A 24,852-nucleotide genomic window follows, 5' to 3' on the forward strand; every position below is an offset into this window, starting at 1 on the left:
CACTCACCTCATAGTTCTAGCCGACCTGTGACAATGAGACTGTCACAGGTCGGCTCAGTAGATCGGGAGGTGAGCGAACACATACCGGGTTCGCTCACCTCTCGATCCTGTCACGGCTCTCTGCCGTGACATGGGAGGGGCGGGATTCCCCCCTCCCCGCTCCGAGCGGCCAGCGCTGACTGGCGGAACGGACGGGGGAGGGTACAGCTGGCTCTGCCTCTAGATAGGCAGAGCCAGCTGTCACTCACGCAGCTGGGCGGATCTACGTCGGGATCCGCTCCGGCGTCTGAGTATACCGCGAGCTATAGCTCGCGGTATACTGAGCTTAGGGTAACGGGAGGACGCTAGTTTGTGTCCTCCCGTTACCCTAAGGAGAACTATGGGGAAAAACACTGACCCCATAGTTCTCCTTTAATCTGGAGTTTTTGCACAACACTTTGCAAACAGATTGAACACACTTTTGAGCCTCGCCACACATGATGCCATGTTGTAAAATGGTCTCCTGTCACCTCAGCAAGTAAACATCTCTCCTGGTTGAGGTGCAAAGCCATTTTCCATACGTTTTTACTGCAGTGCAGCTTTAAAGCAGCAGCTAATGTTTGCTGAACTAGAGTTTCCTCAAAGCAACCAATATTCCTACTTCAATGGCAATAAAAAGAACAAACAAAAAGTCCAGCCAAAAAATCTTTCTCAGTCTGGAAACACAATGCATCGTGTATAAATAGTTTGAACAGTGTGAATGCAAATTGTTTCCATTCGATTAATTGCACACCTGCTACCTTTCCTGTCTTTGGCCAGAAGAGACAGCTGTCCTGACTGGCAGCCAAAGGGTTAATGGGGCAGAACTCCCATTCCCCTCCAACATAAAACTTCCTCCTAAGAACTTTTCCAGCCACCTTTGAGCTCCATGTACAAGCAAAGGGACTGCGGCTGAGAAGCTTCCAGCCGTTTGTGTTGTCTAACAAAACCACTCGTTTCACATGGGGATCTCAGGATTGTGAAATTTCCATCATGCCGCAACTGCGCGCATAAACACAGCGCTGAGCACAGCTCACCCTACCATGAAATTTCATCTTTCTGCTCCTCTGGAAACAAAAAGGTTTACTGCAAATTTAGATCACTCGAGCACAAGATGTGTAGGTTTTACCAAACTAGCCGGATGGCTAAACTAAAAACAGAATTAATCAGACCATCTCTAATACACATTTAGCTGATTGACTTAACTCGTGCTATTTATATCCTTTCATACAGAATTAGAAATACTCAAAGAGGATCTACAATTTGTTTTATTTATAAAAGATACACAGTATATGAAGTCTGTGTGGGAAGTAAACCCTTTTCCCTGCATGGATTCTAATTCTGTACACGGGCAGTCATGCTTCCATATTATATTTATGGCAGACGGCCATATTTGCTTGTTACATACTCAGTGATGCACAGTCTCTTAGTTGCTTATCCTGCAAATTGCTCTAGTTGACCTTTTTCTCCCATAGTTGATGTGGAGTAGCAATGTTTGCCGACATGACAGACTTCTCTGACATACGGATAGTAGAAGCTCCAAATCTGAATATAGAGAAAAAAGCACACGCACACACCTCTTAAAAGTTAGATCTCCAGTGTAGCGTGGACCTGCCACCTATTGCCTGGCCCTCCACTGCACCTGGCTGTGTTGCATCTATTTTTTGCCCATTCATCTCTATCAAACCTGTAGTCACACCTGCACACAGCAGCACAAACATCAGGCCAAAAAACACATGTAAAACACTTCCCGCAATGGGATACGCAGATCCTTTACCCAGGGAGTCAAGAGTCGCCAACATAGGCCCCTGCTAGACCAGGCAGTATCAAATGATAGACCTTATCCATAAACTCTTTTGAGGTTATAACTCTGGAATTGTGGACCATTTCATGTAGCTGTACCCTACTTGTAACATTTCACCATGACCTTATTACCAATATTGAATTTTCTCCTGATCGATAATGGAACGCAATATAAAATTATGTTGAAATGTTACCTGTAATGTATTATTGTCTCCATATAAACCCTAAGGCCTCATTCACACTGCGCGTATACGCGCGCATATGCGTATTGTATCATATGCAACACATGCAAATAAATGGCTCCATACAAAATGGAGCCGTATATTTGCGTAGCGTATATATGTGCAAAAACAGAATGGAACAGATGCTTCAGGGCAGCATATTTCTGCTCAAAAACACGGGGAGCAGATCTGTGTAAAACCTGAAGTTTGCGTGGGGGCATGTCAGATGGAAACGGTGTACCCATACAGGGTTTTTATTACAAAAGTGAAACTGGTGTTCTCACTTTGATACCCTGATTTCAGGGACTAGCACTGCTATTCCTACCACCCCTAGCATGGTCTGGACAAGCTGTATTCAGTTGAGCTATTCATCACCACTAGCATACTATCCATATGGCACATACAGCATACTTTCCAACTTTCTGAGATGCAAAAGAGGGACACCTTTCAGCACAATGTATTTAGACAATGAACACACCCCTGCCATGTCCTCAGTTATGTGGACCGCTAAGAATTTATATGCCAAAATGATTGGCTAAACCCAGAATTCTTTTTTTTTTCCCAGCCATTACTTTTCCTTTATACTTGCTTTCTAATTAGAAAACTAGATTATTAAGAGATAAGGTAAAGGTTTTGATGCAGAATAAAAGTTTTGGTAGTTAAATAGTACAGTTTTATAAATATCTATACATCAGACTAAAAAGAGGGTGAACTGAAGAGGAAAAAAGGGACAGAGGGATTTAGTTTTAAATGAGGGACAGTTGGGAGGTATGCATACAGAGAACTTGTAGGCTTGTGACAAGTAATTTGGTAAACAGCGGGGGCTTATGATCAAATCTAGCCCCCAGGGTAGAAAAAAAAATTCTGTTGGCCCCTCTCTTTATTGCATGACACAGAAACATACCGCATAATGTTGTCCAGCAAAGTAAGTAACAACACCCCCCCCCCCGAAAAAAATCATGCTTTTCCACGTATGATAGGACAATTCCTTCTACCATTATTCTGACACTAGGTGCCAAATAAAAATCACGAGATAAAATTGTGTAGAAGTCCCTCCAAACGTATATGTGCCATGGGGCTCCTCTGTTACTGCATACTTGCTGGATGGACAGCTGAAAATGTGTAAAAGCACCCTTGAGCTGGCTAGTGACTGAGAAATATATCCCAGAGAACAACATGCGGGAAATATATGTCTATCCTTGCATAACTCACACCAGAGCTGAGGCCTACCACTTAAATTGTCTGATGCTCAAAGCACCCGACACGTGGTACATCTGATCCCTAATTCTTTTAAAGAGAACAGGGAGGGATTCGGCTCTGCCCACAGAAATGTTTTACAACAGTTTGGAACATCTTCCATGTACAATATAACAAGCACCTCCGACTGCCTGAGGCGCTCATTATCACCCTGTAACATATGGGAAGAGGCCCAATAATCGCAAGTGATGCTCATAATCAGGAGTATAGTTTACTTTTATTGAGCCACTTACGGCCAGCCCAATTTATATGTTCTATGCAATAAAATAGCTAGATGTAAACAAATGAAACGGTAACAATCCAGATCCACTCCAATGCACAAGAACAATAAAGTCTTCCTAGTGTTTTATCCCGATAGAGATATATAAATAAAAAACAAACACACCACAGCCAGCCTAGAAATTGGTATATTCACTCATTAAAACAGAACCTATAAAGAGTGCGCATGTCAGCATTCAAAAAACATAGAACTACTCTTTTACAGTAAATGTACATGAGCTGACAGAAGCATGTTGACAGAAAGGGAGAGGAGATTGCCTCTTCAGTGTTCTCCTGCTCTTTTATATAGTCTAATCAGCAGCCTGGGGGCAAGGAGGAGGCCAATCTGTACAGAGCAATGTCAGCAGAGAAAGGTCTTGTCAACAGCCTGAAAGTAGTCTTTGGCAAGGCTATGTAAATCTCAGGAATGTCTGGCCAAAATCTCCCATGCATGGATTTCTACAGTATATTTAGCCATTCACCTACAGTTCAGTTTTAATATTTTCGGCACCAAAAAACCCACACCGCAAGGGTTAAATGTTTGTTAAGCCTAGGGGTAGATGAATAAAAAGGTGCCCAGACCCCTATCTAGGGATGCACAGATACATTTCAGATACCAGTGACGATACTTGGCATTTTCTTGAGAACTACCAGGGTTGCAGCGGTTGCAGCTGGGACCCGGCTCTGGCTCCCCACCACTGTCCTGAAATCATTAGTCGATATTGTTTTAGAAAAACTGTCACATGACACTAAACAAAAATGTATCAGTACTTGTACTTGCAAAAATGGTATCGGTGCATCTCTTTATTTATATTTATAAAAACAAAATCATACATTAAAATAAAGATGCACAAATCCCAGGAGCTCAGTTTGCTCCTTACAAATGACAGCTGCCTCTTTTGAATTTTTCTCTAGTCTAGTCTTGGAGCTCGAAAAGTATCTGTACTTGTACTGAGTAGGGTACTTGGTATCGGTGCATCCCTACACCTATCGATTGTCGTTCAGAAATCGTCCACTAATGGTCTTTCATACGATAATGTATCAGTTGATGGGAACCATACGATTTTCTTTCTCCAACTGGGTCTCTTCTGTCTTCTTCAGGGGTACCTTCAACATTTTTAAGCAGCATCATGCCTTTCCATAGTGCAGGGTGGCTGGTCACCAACACCATTAAAACGAATGATGCTAATTAAAGGATGGCAGGATGCATTAAGAAAATTACGAAAATGTGCCTTTATCCCGACCTGCTTTGCCTCCCTCCCCTTTGCCATGCTGCCGCAGCTGCTACCCCTGATGAGAAGGACTTGTGGGTTTTTTTTGTGTGGGGTGCTCTAAGAGAAAGTCTGTCTTATTATTGAGTATTAAACCCTTGCAGTGCAGGAGAGGAGGGCACTGCAAGGAGTTTTTTATTTTCATCTTAGAGTTGGGCTTTCAGAGAAAAAAAAAAGCCTATATAACAACAGTGTATGCTAAAATGGGAGAGGGTAAAATTAATATCAAGCCCAGATCCATGCACTACAAAGTGCTTCTAAAACCAGACCATGCTATGGGCAGGAAGGGAGGTAGCCTTGCCAGATATGAAATGGTTAAAGGGCTACATAGGGATATATACATTAAAAAATCCATACATGGTAAAAACAATGCACCAGCTACACCGAGAGACATGCCGGATATATTCAGAGAATTAAACCAACACCGTGACATCCAATTCCCAGGAAAAACAAAGCTGCAGTTGTAGGTGCTGAATGAGAGAGGAGAACGTTCCTGTTTCTCCATCAAATACCCAGCCTTGTAAGGGAAAAGGAACAAAGAATAAATAGAGCACATTATCCCGTGTGTGTCACCAGCCACATCACACCTCCAGGAACCCCTTCTATGTCCTGAAAACCACCAGGGACTTAGATGAAGAATTATGATCTTTTTTAATGGCTTAACGATTTTGGGTCACTGAACTGCACAACCACAATGTTCCTTTTTGCATCTAAATGCCATTTCACTTATAGTGAACCTGAAAAGGGTTAGGTCTTGCTGGAGGGATGCCATAAACCTAAAGAAGCTCCGCCACCAATACTGAGAGTTATTTAATCAGCATAATACAATGGATTAATAAAAGGGGATAAAACTAAAAATAATAGTTACTGCTTACATCTAAATGTTTATTTTTGAACGGGCAATCCATAAATTTACCTTGAAATGTAGGCCTGATCATTTTTCTATTTCTGCCTCCTGAAACATGTTGACCTCTGAATGAACTCAGGCTGACTAGTCACATCCCTTGACCCTCTCCCAGTGCAAGAAACATGACACTTTCTGCTTCAGATAGGGGACACTGCCGATATGACTTGTATTACTCACCCTTGGTCTCGCTTTACCAGTTAGTGCAGGCACTCCCAATGGTAGACATGTTCAGAGGATGAGAACAGGAGATGTGTATGGACTGAGCAGGTGCTCCCAATAGTAGCCATGTTCAGGGAATGAGAGCAGGAGACCTGTATGGACTGAGCAGGTGCTCCCAATAGTAGCCATGTTCAGGGAATTACAGCAGGAGACCTGTATGGACTGAGCAGGTGCTCCCAATAGTAGCCATGTTCAGGGAATGACAGCAGGAGACCTGTATGGACTGAGCAGGTGCTCCCAATAGTAGCCATGTTCAGGGAATGACAGCAGGAGACCTGTATGGACTGAGCAGGTGCTCCCAATAGTAGCCATGTTCAGGGAATGACAGCAGGAGACCTGTATGGACTGAGCAGGCGCTCCTAATAGTAGCCATGTTCAGGGAATGACAGCAGAAGACTTGTATGGACTGAGCAGGCGCTCCCAATGGTAGCCATGTTCAGGGAATGAGAGCAGGAGACCTGTATGGACTGAGCAGGCGCTCCCAATAGTAGACATGTTCAGGGGATGACAGCAGGAGACATGTATGGACTGAGCAGGCGCTCCCAATGGTAGCCATGTTCAGGGGATGAGAGCAGGAGATGTGTATGGACTGAGCAGGTGCTCCCAATAGTAGCCATGTTTAGGGAATGAGAGCAGGAGAAATGTATGGACTGAGCAGGCGCTCCCAATGGTAGCCATGTTCAGAGGATGATAGCAGGAGATGTGTATGGACTGAACAGGCACTCCCAATGGTAGCCATGTTCAGAGGATGAGAGCAGGAGACATGTATGGACTGAGCATGCACTCCCAATTATAGCCATGTTCAGAGGATGAGAGCAGGAGATGTGTATTGACTGAGCAGGCACTCCCAATGCTAGCCATGTTCAGAGGATGAGAGCAGGAGATGTGTATGGACTGAACAGGCACTCCCAATGGTAGCCATGTTCAGAGGATGAGAGCAGGAGACGTGTATGGACTGAGCATGCACTCCCAAAGGTAGCCATGTTCAGAGGATGAGAGCAAGAGATGTGTATTGACTGAGCAGGCACTCCCAATGCTAGCCATGTTCAGAGGATGAGAGCAGGAGACGTGTATGAACAGAGAATTATTCACAAGTTGTTTAAGGCAGCTACCATGTAGCCTAAAGTGGATCTTCACCCGGATAAATACCGTAAAGGAATCTGTAAAATGTAAAAGGCCGGGCTACATCATAAGTGCTTCAAAAAGACTATCAAGTGGGATTCAATTATATGAACGAAAACAATAGATATTTTATTGAAAAACCAAACGACTTGTAGATGTTTGAGGGTGGGCATGCATTGGTGCATTTACCAGGGGTTTTTACTTTGGGGGTTGGGGCTGCTTTAAATTAATTTTCCGGCTTTGGTGATCAAACACGGTATTTACATTTACATAGCAGGTCAGTCTTGCTTGCATGTTCATCTAGTTGCTATATTGTAACAGCATTACATATCGAAATGTATACCTTTTTAGTAAACACTTTTAAACATCTACAAAATTAGAGCCATTAGAGCATAATATCTCATTTTGAAGTGGAGTATCGCTTGTAGTCACTGGTCTATGCTGGTTTCACTTATGTTTTAGTGGTTGGTAATTTTTCTTTACACAAGGCCACCCCCTACCCGTATGAAAACAAAACTGAAAAACATGCTCGTCCTTCACAGCAGAACAGCCTTGTAAGGCATTGCAGTCTTCGGGCTTCTATGGCCCTCTGCCAGAGAAGAGAGACAGACCACAATCCCCGCGCTCCTACACAGAGCCCACCTGCTACAGAGATAGATTGCAGTATCACTCAGATGTCTGGAAGACTGACCATAGACTGGTAGTTAAGCTGGGTATACACGGGCCTGTGCGCCGAAGGGGAAAAAAAAGAACAGATTACGAATTGAATCCTCGCTGTTTCTATTGTATTCTGACAGCGGAACCCGCTGATTGGCTGTAAGCACTATTTGGCTGAAAAGTTTTCCACATGTTCCTTTGGCAAAAGTCGATCTAAGGCCCTTCTTCCCATTTCCACTGGCAGGTAAATGCAGGGAATGGGCAATATAACTTTATTCCAATTTCTCAGTAAGGGAACGATCATTAGCTGCTCACACGGGTTTTCTGGAAAGCTGAAATATCTCAGTGATAGCAAGATTGAGAAACTTATCCCACACCTAGAAGTTGATTCATTAGGAAGCCAGGGACACATCCCAGCTCCTAGGTCTCCTAGCCTTCAGCTAGCTATATACTGCATTCTAAAGTTGCCACCTCTTTTTCAAGCAAAACCCGAACACTCTAGCGACGTGCTGACATTTTTTTGGGAGAATGTGTCGGGGCTTATTCATATGTAAATAGTGCCACCCATTCATATGTAAATATCACAGGTAAGGCTATTTTCAGTGGGGGGCCAGTAGCCCTTATCTTCATTTTGGTTGCCCCTGTCTGCGTGATATCTTGTGTCCGGGTTTCTGCTGCCATGAAACCCAGACACAGCATGCAAAACCCGGACTGTCCGGGTGAATCCTGGACAGGTGGCAACCCTACTGCATTCAGATGTTTGTGTCTACCAAGGGATCATTAAAAAAAAAAAAGGAGAACTGTACTAGAGGATGAGCAAATATTGTCTAAATAAAACGTCACGTGTGTTCTTACTTGAATCTTGGTGAACTTTGTGCATTTCTTCCAGATCTGTGCAGTAATCCAGTGTGAATCATTGAATTTGTGCAGAAGCTTCCTATAATATAGACCGGTCACTACTGTCCCCTCTCCTTGTGCCGAGTGACTGGTCTGGTCTCCGCCCCCCCTCCAGTAGTTTTCTTTAGGCCTGCTGGGTCCCTCCCACAGTTCTGCTCTTTGCACTGGCTATGTTCAGCACAATAATAATGTCACTGCTACTTGGTAGCATGGTAACTTGCTACAATGCAGGAACTGGACTTATATAGACATTTGGTGTCCACAAAGTGAATTTATACCCTTTGTGGCTATTGAGGAATATATTGAATGTTTTGTGTACCAAGTTCAGCTTCAACATACATGCTTTGATCATCTAAATACACATGTGAAAGTTTATCTATAGTCAAAACTTTTTTTTAAAGTTTTGAATAGCATGGGGAAAATTTAGAACGACTGGCAGGTTTTAGTGCCATCCGGCTAGAGGTCTGCTTTGGGGACAAGTTTTTACAAGACAAGAAGTGCAGGAAAATCTGCAACAGAGAAACAGACAACAATAAAAAGCAGATAGGGGTTCTAGCATTCCTCTACTTACCTACCTACAGGAAGTAAAGGCAAAATCCCTGACAGCAGAAGAGCCTGACAGAGGTTCTCATTCCTCCATGCTACATCCAGAACCAACAGGTTTTGGCTATAGATGCATTTTAACATCAAGCTAGCATTTATTCTTTCCAACTACATTATTTTAGAAAAAACTAGCCAGCACAGCACCCCCCGTTCCAATCACAAGCTAAACTAGTTCCGCAATAAGCAATAAGTGTGCACATGGTGACAGCTACTCAATGCAACCCCCAGGAACCAACTGTAAAATGTTGGTACCCAAGATCTGTCAAAACTCAGATCTAGGCTCATACACTAGCAGCAGAAAGGAATTCTCCATGCACATTCCTGTAAAAGGCCAAGTTCTCTCCAACATCTAGTAAAATAGACAGGTACGAGATGCACTTACATTACCTAGCGCTTTTCTGAAACTGCCCACCATATTTAAGCTACAATGTTAATTTGATGTTATGTGGTCCCCCCACTCCTCAGTGCTCTTCAGTTTCAGATTGGTTCTCATCACCCAAAGCTTCTAGTGCCTCCAGATCTGTTTCTATATGGGGTGTGTCATTACTTAATGTCCTCATCAGTGTACATATACCTTTCAGTGGTACCACTGCCTGACCACACCTGAAGGAGTGTTATCCTGCCCCCTACACACCCATGGAATAAATGATGGGTTCTTTCTTTGTATCGCAACCAAGCTCCCCTGACTTTTTCCTTTTGCCATTCGACTCCACTGTATTGGGATGAACTAAACACAAGCCTCAGCCTGGCTCCCTCTGTTCAAATGCCTAAATTAAAGGAAAGCAATCACAAGTCCTGCTGATCTGTCCTTTTAAACATGCTAGCTGCATGGGCATTTCTTGCTTCAATTCTCTGGGTCACGCATCTGGAATAAATATGCATTTAAAAACTTTTCAAAACACCTGAACAATGCCCATCAGATTGTTCAGGTATTTTGACAGCCAGTGAGGCTGACTAGTAAGATATTGAAGCTTGGCCCAGTGAGAGATTCCTCCAGCCACACAGTTTAGCATAGATGGAGGAGTCTGATGCACTTTTTCCCTCTGACAATAGAAAATCTGCAGAAAATCTATAGGTGTATGGCCAGCTTTCATTTTAGATATAGTGCCAGGATATTCAATCATGTGGTCCAATAACATCCAATCACAGACCTTGGAGAAAGTGGTGAGGTGTTGGAGCTCTAAATTTTGAACATATAAAAATAAAACCTGGATATGATCCTCACTTGAACGTCCAGGTAATATTGGTGCAAGTAAGTGTATCCAGAAGTAGGTTGTGGGAGCGGAGGAAGCACCAGTGGGGTTACTATTAGAATCACTATATTCAAACCAGTGGCAAGGTTTCCATTATCTATGGTGCATCCGCACCAGAGAACTTTTGAAGGAGGATTTTCTTATTTCACCCAAAGATGTACACGCCTAAAGAGAGGAGTGGCTTTTTTTAGTAGGGGGTTAGATTTGGATTGAGGACTTTGGGTAAAGGTTGAGTAGCAGAGAATGTTGAATAGGTCAACATCCAGGCTACTGGCATTTTCAAATGGTGGTCCCATATTTCTCTCATAATGGGGTATTTTAAATGCATAGTCTAGAATCACTAAGAACTGGACAAAAACACAAAAAGTTAACGATGCCATACAGTATTATGTCATTGACATGTTTACTGTCTTTGGGAAACACAGCATGCAAGTCTGTATGGTACAACAGTTCAACGCTTATCGGCATTTAATAATCAAACACACACAGGGTGAAATATGCACAAAGGTGAGAGCACTACATACCATTCTTACCTGTAAGGGTAAGAGAGAGTTGCTGTTGTTGTCTGTTCTGAACACATTGTCATCAATCCAGGATTTGGGAGCTAGGGATGAAGTGGAGCGTGTGAACTTAGGTGGAGCAATGACGTTTCCAGAGAAGGGTTTCTTTAGAGGGGAAATTTGATTCATTGTTCCGGGGATTCCCATGTTGGAGGTTCGGCGATCACGACCATGCATTCCACCCCATGACATGCTGCCTGTGCTCCAGCCGCTACCTTGGTGGCTGCTCCATGGAGACTGCTTGACAAGAGGCTGCAAGAGAAAAAATGACAATAATTACAACCAGTGCAAAGGAAGCAACCTAGTAATTAGACATTGTAACAAATATCAGTGTAGGGATATGTAGAACCCTGGGGATACTTTAAAGGCCGCATAGAATATATCCAATCATCAAACACCTGCCCTTTAGAAAACCGGAAAAGGGGTCCTTTGGATACCTTTGCAAGGTCACAAAAGCTGCCCCTAAATCATGTACTAGTATCAAATAGGATGTACTTACTGGGGGGAACATTTTTGAATACTCAAGGTAATAATGCAATTATCAGTACATTCGTTCAAATAAACACAAGTTGAGCCCAAAGTATCCGAGCAATCCTAATTGTATATTTACAGCAAGATGGCAGCACACATGGAATCAACTGCAAATACATCTTTATTTTTTTTAAGTCCATAAAAGGAACAATCAATTACATGTTTCAGCCGTGCTGGACCTTAGGCCTCTCATGGTTATAAAAGGTGTTCCAAGTGGCAAACAAGCCAATGCCAACAAAATTACTACAAGCAACTAACATGTTTTAAAATTTAAATTATGACTAGAAGCTCCTCGACTGGACTGACTGGCTCAAGTTAACATATGCTCATCTCTGAAACAAACCACTCTACTGGACAGTTACAATGATTGCAATTGTATAAACTAACAAACACCTAGCAATTCACCTATTTCTATTGGTTTGTCACAATTAAACAAAAGAGAAAGAAGAAAATACACACACAAAAAAAAAAATTTCACCACTCCACTACGAAGACCAAGGAAACAACTGTATAAGTAACCACTGCAATCCTTAAGACCCCTTTCAGACAAGCTGATCAGGAGAGAATCCATCAACAGATCCTCTCCTGATCACAGCGCTACGGATCGAATGTCCACGATGTGACATCCGTGTCCGTACAGGTTTTTCCTCCATCTTGATAAGGAGGTAAAAACTGACACTGCCGGACCCCATGTGTTTCTATTGGGAATCTGAAGTAAACAGACATGTGTCCATTTACATCAGATTACCCCCGGTCCAGCATGATCCAGTCTGTCAAAAAGAATCTCTGATCCGTTTGTTTTTTCAGGAAACTAGCCGAAGCCGGGGCTAACTGGGTGTAAATGGTTTACTCGTCCATTTAAACACGGCTTCCCATAGACTTGAATAGATTATCCGATCGGGTCCAGCTGAAAAACTGACAGGTGGACCCGATCGGACACTCATGTGAAAGGGGCCTAAGTGTCACTAAACTCAGGAATTCAATCTTAAAAATGCATTCAAATGCACACTATTAACAAAAACATATCTTATTTGTGTATCACTCGGCTGTAGATCCTCAAATCATCTCTGAATTGGTGCAGACACTGTCTTTCGTTCTGGAGGGTGGCTACTTTTGCTCCCATGGTCCCTGTGTTTTTTGTTAAAGTAGACACCGCTCCAAGATCACCCCCGTGATGGACTACAATCTCAATACAAATGAGTAAACCCAAACATAAGAATGTAGTCCATCACGGGACTAAATTGGAGTGGTGGCTACTTTACAACACACACAGGGACCATGGGAGCAAAAGTAGCCACCCTCCAGAAGGAAGGACAGTGTCAGCACCAATTCAAAGATGATTTGAGGGTCTACAGGCAAGTGATACACAAATAAGATACATTTTTGTTAATAGTCAAGGTACTTGAATGTATTTTAAAGATTTCACTTCTGAGTTTAGTGTTACTTTAAAGTGAACCTGTGCTTTACCCATGCAGTGCAAACCAACAGATTTACTTCAATGGAGGAATGGTGGCTTTACCAACCGCTTATAATTTACATGTCCTTCCCTTCAAAACCCCTCACCACCCAATTCTTCCTGGATAGCACTGGCAATTCACCGATTTATTCTATTTAGTTTTAAAGGTTTGCCCCTAAAAAGGTTGAAATAGTTTTCAAAATTAAACCCAATCCAAAAATCCATCACTTTCTGCATGTTAGAGTCAATCATCATCTATTACTGATCTATTAAGTTTAGATTTACTAAACTATAAAGCTTAATAATCTAGGGAAATTATTTGAATTCTAGAAGCATTTACACAGCACCATGGTTTGCTAAGGCAGGTTTAAAATAACAAGCTTAGGTCCCCAGTAACAAACTGTTCTTAATATGTTTTAAATACTAACTGCTATAAATTACTCAGGAACAAAATGTAGAGTCCTTCCTTGAGTACAACATAGCAAATACCTATCAGAAGAGGAAGTAAAACAAGGAATTTAAGGATGTACATTACACATCGTAGAGGGAATTTAACACTCAATGTTTGGAAATTCACAGATGTTACATTTACACTGCAATCTAGTAAAAGCAGCAAACCAATATCAACAGCTTCTACCAATTATCAAAACCACATTACATCCCACCAGTTACAAAATTCTATGTTTAGATCCAAATTAAGCAAATCCAGGCGATGACATTGGAGGCCAGAAAACCATAAATATGCTGGAAAATCTACTTATCAAAATGGACATTAAAGTATTTATATTTTTACATTTGTGCTGTGTGTTCACATTAAAGGGAGGCTGGTAAGATTCTGCTCTTCATAGAAAGTAATAGGTAAACAAGCAAGAATTCCATTAATTTCTCTGCAATACCTATAGCTACAGAGGTGAACGTGGCCTTGTGCTTTTACTGCTCATTCAAATATGCAAATACTTGTGTTCCTAGTCCTAGACACAGGTTCACTTTAATGGTACAAATAAAAGGCTTTCCTTGTGTGCTTTTGCCATCTAAGTTGACCAGACAGTAACAAAACAGATATGGGGTGCACTTAAAGTGACATTAAACCCTCAGATTTTTTAACATAAAACAATACTGTAATGTGTGCCTTAACGTAATCCATGGTTGTTTCCCTTCTCTTTGCTGCTCTTCCTTTTAAATCTGTATCTGTTCTCATGCTGGGCAGAACTTCTGTTTTGCAGCATAGTTATTTCAAAAGTATTTTATTAATTTTCCAAAGTAGAATAAAACAATAAAATAGCACATGATGCACAATCGGTATAGCATACAATTGCATTTCAGATTCTTCCACATTAGCATAGTCAAGTAGTAGGGGGGGAATCACTAGATGCCATACACACAATATATAAAAGTTCTGTAAAACAGATCATATCTATCACCCTATTCTTGCCAATTTATCCCCGAAGACATGAGGATTTAAAAGGAAGAGCAGCAAAGAGAAGGGAAACAACCATGGATTACAGTAAGGCACACATTACAGTATTGGTTTATGTTAAAAAATCTGAGGGTTTAATGTCACTTTAAGAAACAATTTTTAAACTGTGCTCATGATGATGTGACATATTTCTGTCAATAGGATTTAAAAGTGTAAAAGGATTTTCGTTGTTTAAAAGAAAAGAAAAAATTGCAATATGGTAAGGAACCAACAAGCAACAACATTAAACATCTGCAAGGATTGTGACACATACAGCATTACCATTAAGGTTAAAACAGAGGTCTATTGCTGTAGCAGAAACATCTTTTATGTAGGTTTGTAATTTATTCTGATTGTTAATTGGGAATTGGGTATACAGCCATGGCTTTTTAGCTTTCATTAGTGTGCGGCATTTAAAAGTAAAATTACCTCTGCAGGTAGCAACAGCAGGATACTGCAAGGCCTAGACTATAACTGCAGCAATCATGAATGAAATTTGTTGGCGAAATGCTGTGAGGACATATATTGTATGATCACATATTTAGATATGCATATGTAACGTTCTTCTGAGGCGTAGCAGATTGTAGCTTTATAATTGTTTCTAAATAAAACTGCACAGAGCTATAACACCCAACTCAACCCAAATCATGTGCAGCCTCACCTTGCCTATAAATACCCTACTGTTAGGTAGATCAGCTGAGAAGATTTCAGCTCACATGGTTGGAAGCCTAGGTGCACAACATGTGTGGTCAAAACCCAAACTCTTAAAGGAGAAGTATGAGGTGAGTGCTTTTCACTCACCTCATAGTTCTAGCCGACCTGTGACAATGAGACTGTCACAGGTCGGCTCAGTAGATCGGGAGGTGAGCGAACACATACCGGCATTCGCTCACCTCTCGATCCTGTCACGGCATCCTGCCGTGACGGGCTGGATTCCCCCCTCCCCGCTCTGATCCGCTAGCGCTGGCTGGCGGAACGGACGGGGGAGGGGGCGGGTACAATAATACTGTAAATAAAAAAGTATATATCTAACCATAACATTTTTGTTAAATGGATTGTTTGGGGTTCTACTTTTGTCCTGGTTTGTTACATCATTGGACAGCAAAAATAAATGTTTCAAGGTTATACAATTGTTGTTAGAACATGCGGTAAGGGGAAAACACCGGCCTGTTCACAACTAAGAGGGATTTCTGCTCATTTCCCCTTGTTTTACCAAAGCAGTACGTTAAAGGGGAATATCGCTATCGGGACCCAAACTGCATAGCTAGAAAATCTGACTGGGGTTATAACCATTCCCAATTCTATCCAAAACTAAAAAAAAGTTGTGTACAAGTTCCTCAGACTGTTGTAAGGGATATTTATCTGTTCAAGTGAGACAAATTTTGGGGTCTGGAAAACAATGGATAAAAGAAAAGTTGAGATCCCCCCCCCAAAAAAGCTTATAAAAGGCATTAACACTGAAGGCCACAAGATTAGTCCTTGAGACCTTTAGTCAGTCTCTCGCTCTCTCTCTGATATTTAAAGAAGAACTCTGAAAGGGATCGGTCTTTCAGCCAGCTGGCTGCGAGGTTGAGCTGAGTATAACTCTTTTACTTTTATCCAGAAACAAAAATAAGCACTTAACTTTTGCAGGGCAGGGGTAGTCCCATTGCAAGGGTTAAGAATAATTCTGCTCAGAGTTCTTCTTTACATACCCCACTTAAAATAAACCCAATGATAGAACATGTTTAAAAGGTAACATGGAGGCTGTCATGGTTTACCTTTCCTCCTGAAAATGCTAGCTGCTTAGTTGTCACGCTGACCCATACATCTATACACCAAGTCACTAATCCAGCACAATTATAAAGATAAGGACTTAATGAACGATATGTATACTGGATAGGCGAGTCAAACAACATTGCATTTCCAGGAGGTTAGCAGTGGCATCCCCTGTTTATTTTAAAACCTCAAAATAAAATCTCCTGATCTACATTTTTACAATTGTTGGGATTCAGTTACTATAAGTATATAGTATTTACAATACATAAATTCAATATTTTGAGTACCGTCGGCGTCAACTTAAGCAGAAGTCTAAAATGATCACATTTTGCATATAAACCACACGATATATAAAAAATGCAGAGCATCAATAGTTCAAGAAACTATTGGATGAGTTCCTCGGAGACCGTAACATACAGGGGTACAGGTACTCCTAAGAGCAAAATTACACATGGACTCACACACGCACACACCAGCTCCAACATAAATGCATACACACACAATAGGTTGGACTTGATGGACTTATGTCTTTATTCAACCTCAAATACTATGTAACTATGTATATCTGATCAAACTCGGATCCAAAGAAGATTTCCCGCACATAACGGTCTATTTTAACAAGAGTGAATACATTTAATGCACCAGACGCAACAGAAATGCCCACCTGACGAACTCCACTGACTCATTTCACCCAAAAACATTGGCACCCAGGGGTCTGGTGAGCAGAATGATTTTGATGTTGAGTGGCACTTTTTTTTTTCTGTGGCACGTGTACACTCAGTTATTCGGAAACTTGTGGCTAGCCAGCTGTTTTTGCGCTTCAGGTCCCAGGATGAATAAAAGAGGTGTCCAGGCCCCAAGGCATTTGTATATGTTTCCTCAAGAAGAATAAATGACAGGTGCACGGAAGAAGCACCACAGTGTCAAATTAGGCAGCAATATCACCACTGGTGTGGGCCCTCTGGGATGTGACCAATAGGCATGTAAATAGAGTTGGTCCTTTGCACAGGTACAGCCTTTATCCTTAAGTAAATTACAAAATGACTGAAAAATTGAAACCAGAACTACTGGAGGTAGCATTTGTACTCCTTTATTTGTAGAACACTAGACTAAATCTACCGATCGTAGAGCCTCCAAAAGTAGGGTAGTATGGCTCCATACTGCTTCAACTACAGAAGGTTTTGCGATTCCTTTACACACAAAAAATCCAGAGATGATGTGTAGACCAGGCTGAAATAAAGAAAACCATCTAGAAATCCACTCTAGCGCTACTCCCACACACTTTCCCCAAGGTACTGGTCCACGTGTGTAATTCTGATGCCCTCATGGTCACCACAACCCTAGGCCCGTGTGCTATTATAAACGCTGCAGTCCCTTTGTTCTACTGACATGACATTCTGAAGAGGCACAGCTATCTCTGGAAAGGGAAATACATGTTGAACAGACACACAAGACCCATTCCAATATGGTTTTAATTCTATTTTTAAAAAATATGTCCAGGGAATGTATTTTCCCTATGGTAGCTACACAAATTGTTCCCAAGGAGCGGAAAATCCTCTGGTACCTTTCACTTCTGCTTTACACTGCATTTAGACAGTTACAAGCTTGTGTATCAAAAAGCTTATATAGCCATTACCCAAGCAGTGTAGAATGTTACCATATGCTAGGGGAATATTTATGAATCATGGGTACAGATAGCCTCATCTGTAATAGATTGTGCCAGTGGTAGGGGATAAATGCAGGTTTTAGGCTGAATCTTGTGGCAAATCTGTAGCAGGTGAGGATTTAAAGGGGTCATTGTAAAGCTGTCCATACACTTTGTGATCATCGGGCGAAACTTTTAGTCCGATGATCGAACCGTTGTATGATTATCGCAAGGTTCAATCCTGCCCCGATTATCGCAAGGTTCAATCAGTCTGTAGTGAAAAAAAAGAAACACCTGAACGAATTGCGGTAATCGACCCCACGTATTTTTGTTTGCGCATGAGCAGTGTTAATCGTACGAATTTTGATGTACGGAAACGCCACCAACCTTGCGAAAATCATACGATCGGCCAACGTTTTGTAACCTGCTGGTTAGTCTAAAGTCGATCAATTGTACAGTATTTGCGATTGTACAATGCCCATCAACCTTACGAATATCGGATGAAAACGCGATCGCATACGAAAATCGCCCCAATAGTCGTAAGGTGTATGGGCACCTTTAGAATCGTTGATTTACTGGGGTCTCAATAGTTTCCATGTTAGCATGGATCCTCCAAATGGCCCCAATATGGTATGGCTGTAGGAGTATTACAAGCTTCAGGGTCAACATTATTTTTTTTTTTAAGTATTGTTGGTTTTACACATTCATAGGTGTTACCAGAACAGGTCAGCCCTAAAAAAAACACTAGGAAGACAAGAATATAAAGAATTACGGAGAACGTCAACACACACACACACACACACACACACACACACACACACACACATATATATTTTGCTCTAATATACACACATACATTCTCCCCCCTACAATCTGCCCATACATAACCATAGTCAAACTAAAGTTCCAATGAAGGCCCAAACACCTGACCAAGGCCAAGAAGCCTGATAAACTGGTATGAGACTACTTAGGAATTAATAGGATAGGATCTGGTGGATTCAATAACTATAAGCAGACTCAGACACATACCAGCAACATACATGACTGGGAATTTGTACACTCTTAATGCACAGTAACAAACTTTGCTTTGTTTTCAGCATGATTATACAAACTAAGAAAGCAACATTTCAGAAAAAAAGGCCTTTCATAATGCAGATGCATTAAAAGCCCTAATAAATGTTCAATTTTAAATGAGGTAAATGCTGAATATTCCAGGTGCATCAGACCAAAGATGTGCAAAGTCTAAAGGTGGCCATACACTCTACAACCATCGCAAGACTTTAGTCTTGCGATGGTTGTAAAGGGATTAAAAAAACGTACGATCTGCCTATCTTGGACAGGCAGATCACACTCTCGATCATCGCAAGCCCGCCCCCCTGAGGGGCGGGCTTCCGATGACCGCAATGCTGAACGGGCAGTGTGCGCGTGCGCACCCCGGCCCGTGCAGCATTAAGAGGTGCCCCCGTACAGTAGAAACGGGCGCACGTCTCCGTTCACACTGCTCGATTATCGTACGAAAAACCGATCGCATACGATTATCGTACGATAATCGTGCAGTGTATGGGCACCTTAACAGGCTGTTTTCTTTAGAAACCAGCCACAGCCCGAGTAGAAGCATGTCCCCTGCCAGTATGATGCAGGGAAGAGAACCTAGTCCAGTGGTAGTCAACCTATGAAGTATAGGGGGCCTCCACTGTGACCCCCAACATACCCAGGGGGCCACACATAATGTTCAGTACATGTAATGCTAGAGAAGACGGTATTCACATTAGAGGAAATTATGTCTAGAAGCTTTGAAAACTGCTAAATGTTAGGTTACAGCTGCTGCAGAAGACTGCGAGAGAATAGGTGGACAAACCATTATGAAATTTAGGAGCCAGTCTGTCCAATCCAGAAGCCAACATGATTATTTTTAGGAGCCCGCTCTGATGACAACTTGGAAAAAAAACCCTCAAAAGTTGGGCACCGGCTGTAATTTTTAAGGAGCATTAGCTACCTGGCTCCTGGGATTTGTCCAGCCCCGGACAAGAGACAGGCTACATGATGTTAACAGACATCAATGCTATTACACACCTTAACAAATCAATGCTCCCCGACTTTTGGGCCCGAGGGCCGCACAATAAGTACCAAAATACCACATGTGGCCCTCGGGCCACAAGTTAGGCACCGGGGCCTTAGTCTCCCTATGTGCTAACAGTAGTCTCTTTGCAAAAGTCTGACAATGCCCCTACTAAGTCAGAACTATACCTCAACAAAAAACTCATGCTCCCTTTTGATTGGAACGCCGTAGCTCTGACAAAGCGGTAGCTTGAATTCTGTCAGGACACTCACATTCCTAAAATACACCAACATGTGACTTGACTGAACCGGGAAGTAAGCAGAACATCACTCACTGGTCATCATCGAAGATTTTCCAGTGCATTTGTGCAGAGAAGGTATAAACAACGGCTTCCAGCCGACCAACAGACTCCTTCACTACAGCTGCAAGAAGTCAAGAATAAAACAGCTACAACAATGTGACTAAACCGGCTAAACAGAACGAGATTGTTTAATAACAACCCTTAGTGAGAAAAGTATGCCATTCCATTCACAGGGACACCAAGCCATAAACGCTCATCATCAACAAAGGGTTTGCTTTCAGAGCACTGGGTGGAACGCACAAGACCAAAACAGCTAGAATGGCAATTTGACTCTCGTAATATTCATGATGGGGCTGTATTCTACGCCGACAACGGGAGTGCATGGTTACCGCGTTGTGTTTGCCTTTTCTCTAACAAACTACTTTTTAACTTTCACCACTGGTCTCATTATTCTATACGCATGGTCTGTATTGTAATAAAGAAAAAAAAATCTTAAGACAGACCCATCTATTAAATTCACACTTTAGGTGAATCATTACGGAGTATATCAGTATTAGGGCTCGTGTATACGCAGCGGTGTATTTAGGTTTCGTGGTTGCCCTAGGCAAGACGAAACTCGCCCCCCCCCCCAATTAAAATTTGTCCCACCCCTTCCTGTTCAAGACATTTTGCATAACCTATCAATCGCTGGATACTGCTTCTGACAGGTTGCGCTTTTATTATTGCACGGAAGCCTGGGTCTCAGGTGGGCTGTAAAATAGAGGTGCACTGAAATGGATATTTGAAAACCGAAACGAAACCGAAATAAAAAAAAATGTCAGGCCGAAACCGAAAATGTTTTTTAATTTAAATTTTTTCAAATATTTTATTTATTTTTAAACCCCCTGTTCACTCAGAACATGAGGACATTGTGTGTTTACTATAACTACAACTATGAATGGACAGGAGGTGATGTAGATCACTTCCCATTCATTCATAATTGAGGCTATAGTAACCATACCATGTCCTCAATTATCTACAAACACTCAGCGATCACTGAGTGTTTGCACTTGCTTTTCTTTCTGACAGCTGTCACAGGAGGCTGAGCGAGCGGAGCAGGGAGGAGAGCTCAGCCTCCTGTGACAGCGCTGGCTATCTCCGCCCACACACCGCTTTGACGGACTGTGACAGGAGGCTGAGCGATGCGAGGAGGAGAAACGCCGGCCGCTCAAATCGCATTCCTCTCGCAGTCTCGGCCGCCTGTGACACTTTCTCTCCTCCCAGCTTGGACACAGAGCAGCACCCAGTGGGGAGGAGAGAAAGCAGGGATGCGCCAATGTATCGGCAGAAAAATGGCACTTTCGGCATTTAGCCAAAAGTGCCATTTTTGGCCGATATGTTTCGGCGGCAAATATATCGGTGCATTTCGATTGCAAAGGATCTCTGGTGGGCTCTGCAGGGTCTCAGGCTAAGACCGCCAAAGACCCTGCAAAACCCATCATAGACCTTGCACAGCCCACCATACACCTTGCACAGACCACCATACACCTTGCACAGCCCCTGCAAACCCCACCAGAGATCCTGCAGAGCCCACCAGAGACCTTGCACAGCTTACCAAAGACCCTGCATAGAGACTCTCAGGTGGGCTGTGCAAGATCTATGATGGGCTCTGCAGGGTCCCTTCCCTGCACACTTGCTGGTACTCTAACCTGCAGCTCCCCAGCCTGCTTCCAGGACATGCCACTTCTTCCTCCAGCCGATGAAGCTTCTTTGAGCCGCCCACAGCCCCTGCTGGCCATGTCGCATCTCCCTCGGCCCCGGCCACGCCTCCTCTTCCACCCGTCAGCTCGCTGCAAGGCCCCACCAGCAGCCACCTGAGGTTCTAATCCCTCTCCACTCTATCTAAACCTAAAACAGTTTGGGCTACAGCTCCATAGGGAGGGGAAAAGTACCTGGTTCCTAAGCTGAGGCAAATGTCACATGGTCCCTGTCTACCAAAAGCACCAAAGGTGTTTTACCTGCAGATGTCTCTTTTTTTAACCAAAAATACCCCGTCTGGAAGAATGCGATACAACAAGATCAACAGGAAGTAAAGCCTGCAAATGGAATGAGCAAATATGGCCACCCCAAGCTAAGTGTGAGCACAGCCAGCCAATTCAGAGGCCTTTTTTTTTCTCCATGTATGTATGTTCATTTTAGTACAGGACAAAAATCGAGCATTTTTGGCCCCATAGACTTTTAAATGTGAACACCTGTAAAGATGCTCATGCACTTTTTTGAGCTGCAGGCGTTTTGCTACAAGAGACGGAACACTCAGAATTGAACAGCGGCCATTGTAAACAATGGGGTTCCTCTTGTTGAGCGTCGCTAGCCAATGGAGCTATTAAAAGCTCAGCTGTGAATGAGGCCTCACATGTACAGAAAATAAAAAAATATAAAGGACTATAGATCTCTAATGCAGCTCACTCACAGGCGTATTTAACAAAGAGTGAGTCATGACTGATATGTGGAAACGCCTTCTGTCAGCGGACATGTTTGCCAACAAATGACAGCTTTGCCATCAGCGACATTGCTAATGTACAGCACAACCTGCATCAGGAGTGAATGATGGTAAACATGCCGGAATATGGACACTTGTAATGTGTTTGAGGTCTGACACTGTATATAAATACTAAGCCAAGTCTGTATGCTGACATTTCATTAAATAAAAATGAAGGCTAAGGCTTTGTTAACAACTGTGAATGGAAAATCCACAGGTTAAGGTGGAATTACACCTTCCTATCCTTTACAGGCGAGGAAGGTGCCATCTCAGCCTCTATTTAAATTGCAGTTGCCATGGTGCTGCATAGGTGATCGGCTATGACACCAGTCATTTGAGGGCTTGAAAGTTCGGTTGAGAGCGGACGCAAGTGCACTGGCAAACTTGATAGTTGCCATGCCTTAAAAGTAACTGTTTTTAGAGCCATTACATTGCTGGGTAAGGTTCATCTTAAAAAAAAAAAAAATCAGAGGTTTTATAGAATATAGAGATACCTTAAATTGATGATGTATTGTTCGCTTGTGATTGCTTGTACCTAGATCACTCACAAATCGATGTGTGTATGGCCACCATGGCATCAATAAAATTGGATTGGTATCATAGTTAGAGTGCCGGTGACTCTTCCTTCCACTATGTCCACCCTAAAACTCACACATATTCCCCTCCCAAGAGCTAAGTTTGAAATTATTCCATACGGAGCAAACCCCGACAACAGGTCTATTCCAGGGGCCAATGTATGAGAACGGTTTTAACCCGAAAGTTTATTGTTGCTCATGGTAACCAGTTTACACAATGTCATTTCTGTGATGCAATAAGGATTTTGATTGGTTGCAATGGGCATTAGAGAATTTTCATCTCAGCAACAGTTCATACTTCATGAGCATTTTGTTGTCCATTTCCCGAAGTGCGACTGCACTCAAAATGAAGAAACCCATTATTTTTAATGGTGTTCACACCTAAGCATTGTGTCGCTTGTAGCTCCGATGTTTAGCTCAGGTTGAAGTTTGCATACTTGGTCTTTTTAACACATTGCATGTGACAATTTTCCTTGGGAAAGGGAACTTCTTTTCCTTTTTATAATTTTTAAATCACAGTTAAAGTAAAAAGCAAAAAAATTGGAGAAATCAAACCATGAAGATTTTATTGTAAACATGATCAACATCTGAAACACAATTCTCTAGAGACCTCTTAATAATCAGGGGCAGTGGACCAATTATAAAAAACCCTAAATCAGATGACTCCGTCTATTAGTCCAGCCTTTGCAGCAGCATGGTGAGATAATCTAATGTCTATGGGCTAACAGCAGACACTGCCAGTAGCCAAGGCCATTCCTTCAAGATAACCGAAGCAGATGAGCGTCTGGATATCGCTATGCATGTCTATGAGCCTACCAGGTGGCCGAGACATTTGTTGTCAGCACTTCCTAGCATCAAATCACCCGCTGATGGCTATGCCCAAATATAAACAAGTGAAACAGCTGCTTGGGTGACATTTGGGAGCACAAGGCAGAGAGCCGTGACAGGATCGAGAGGTGAGCGAACCCGGTATGTGTTCGCTCACCTCCCGATCTACTGAGCCGACCTGTGACAGTCTCATTGTCACAGGTCGGTTAGAACTATGAGGTGAGTGAAAAGCACTCACCTCATAGTTCTCTTTTAATGTTGCAAAGCAGTCTGCATTGCACATCAGCACACCTGATAGCATTTTGAAGTGTTTCCATGATTTTAATAGAAAAACACATCATGCAAAAGAACATGTAAACTCAAACAATACAGAAATCTGCAAATAAATCTGCACTGTGCTTAATGCAAATATTACTACAATGAATGTGCCGTTAAATAAAATTAATCTCTACTGCACTCTATAAACAATATTACAACAATAAATGTGTCTTTAAAAAGTGCCAGAAATTCATAAATATTAATATATCATATAATATAAAAGGCAGAAAAATACAGGAATCTGCAAATATCAGAACTGCTCACTGTACATTGGCATTTTTCAACTACAACATTCTTCCTTCTTGAAGGATGCTAAATGAGAGATCTAGTGGGAAGAACCTCCACAACCTCAGTAAAGTTT

At 42.3% G+C, this 24,852-nt stretch overlaps 1 protein-coding gene across 1 annotated transcript in view; it reads right to left on the reverse strand.

Moving 5' to 3' along the window:
• The window catches only part of LOC108796733 (cytoplasmic polyadenylation element-binding protein 2-like), a 98,512-nt gene that overhangs the window by 55,096 nt on the left and 18,564 nt on the right, over positions 1–24,852 (reverse strand). The window contains exon 2 of the mRNA XM_018568243.1: positions 11,011–11,298. Coding sequence (XP_018423745.1) covers positions 11,011–11,298 — 288 coding nt within the window. The remainder of the gene's footprint in view (positions 1–11,010; positions 11,299–24,852) is intronic.

This window comes from Nanorana parkeri, unplaced genomic scaffold (assembly GCF_000935625.1).
Source record: "Nanorana parkeri isolate BGI_ZX_2015 unplaced genomic scaffold, ASM93562v1 scaffold1161, whole genome shotgun sequence".
NCBI lineage: Eukaryota > Metazoa > Chordata > Amphibia > Anura > Dicroglossidae > Nanorana > Nanorana parkeri.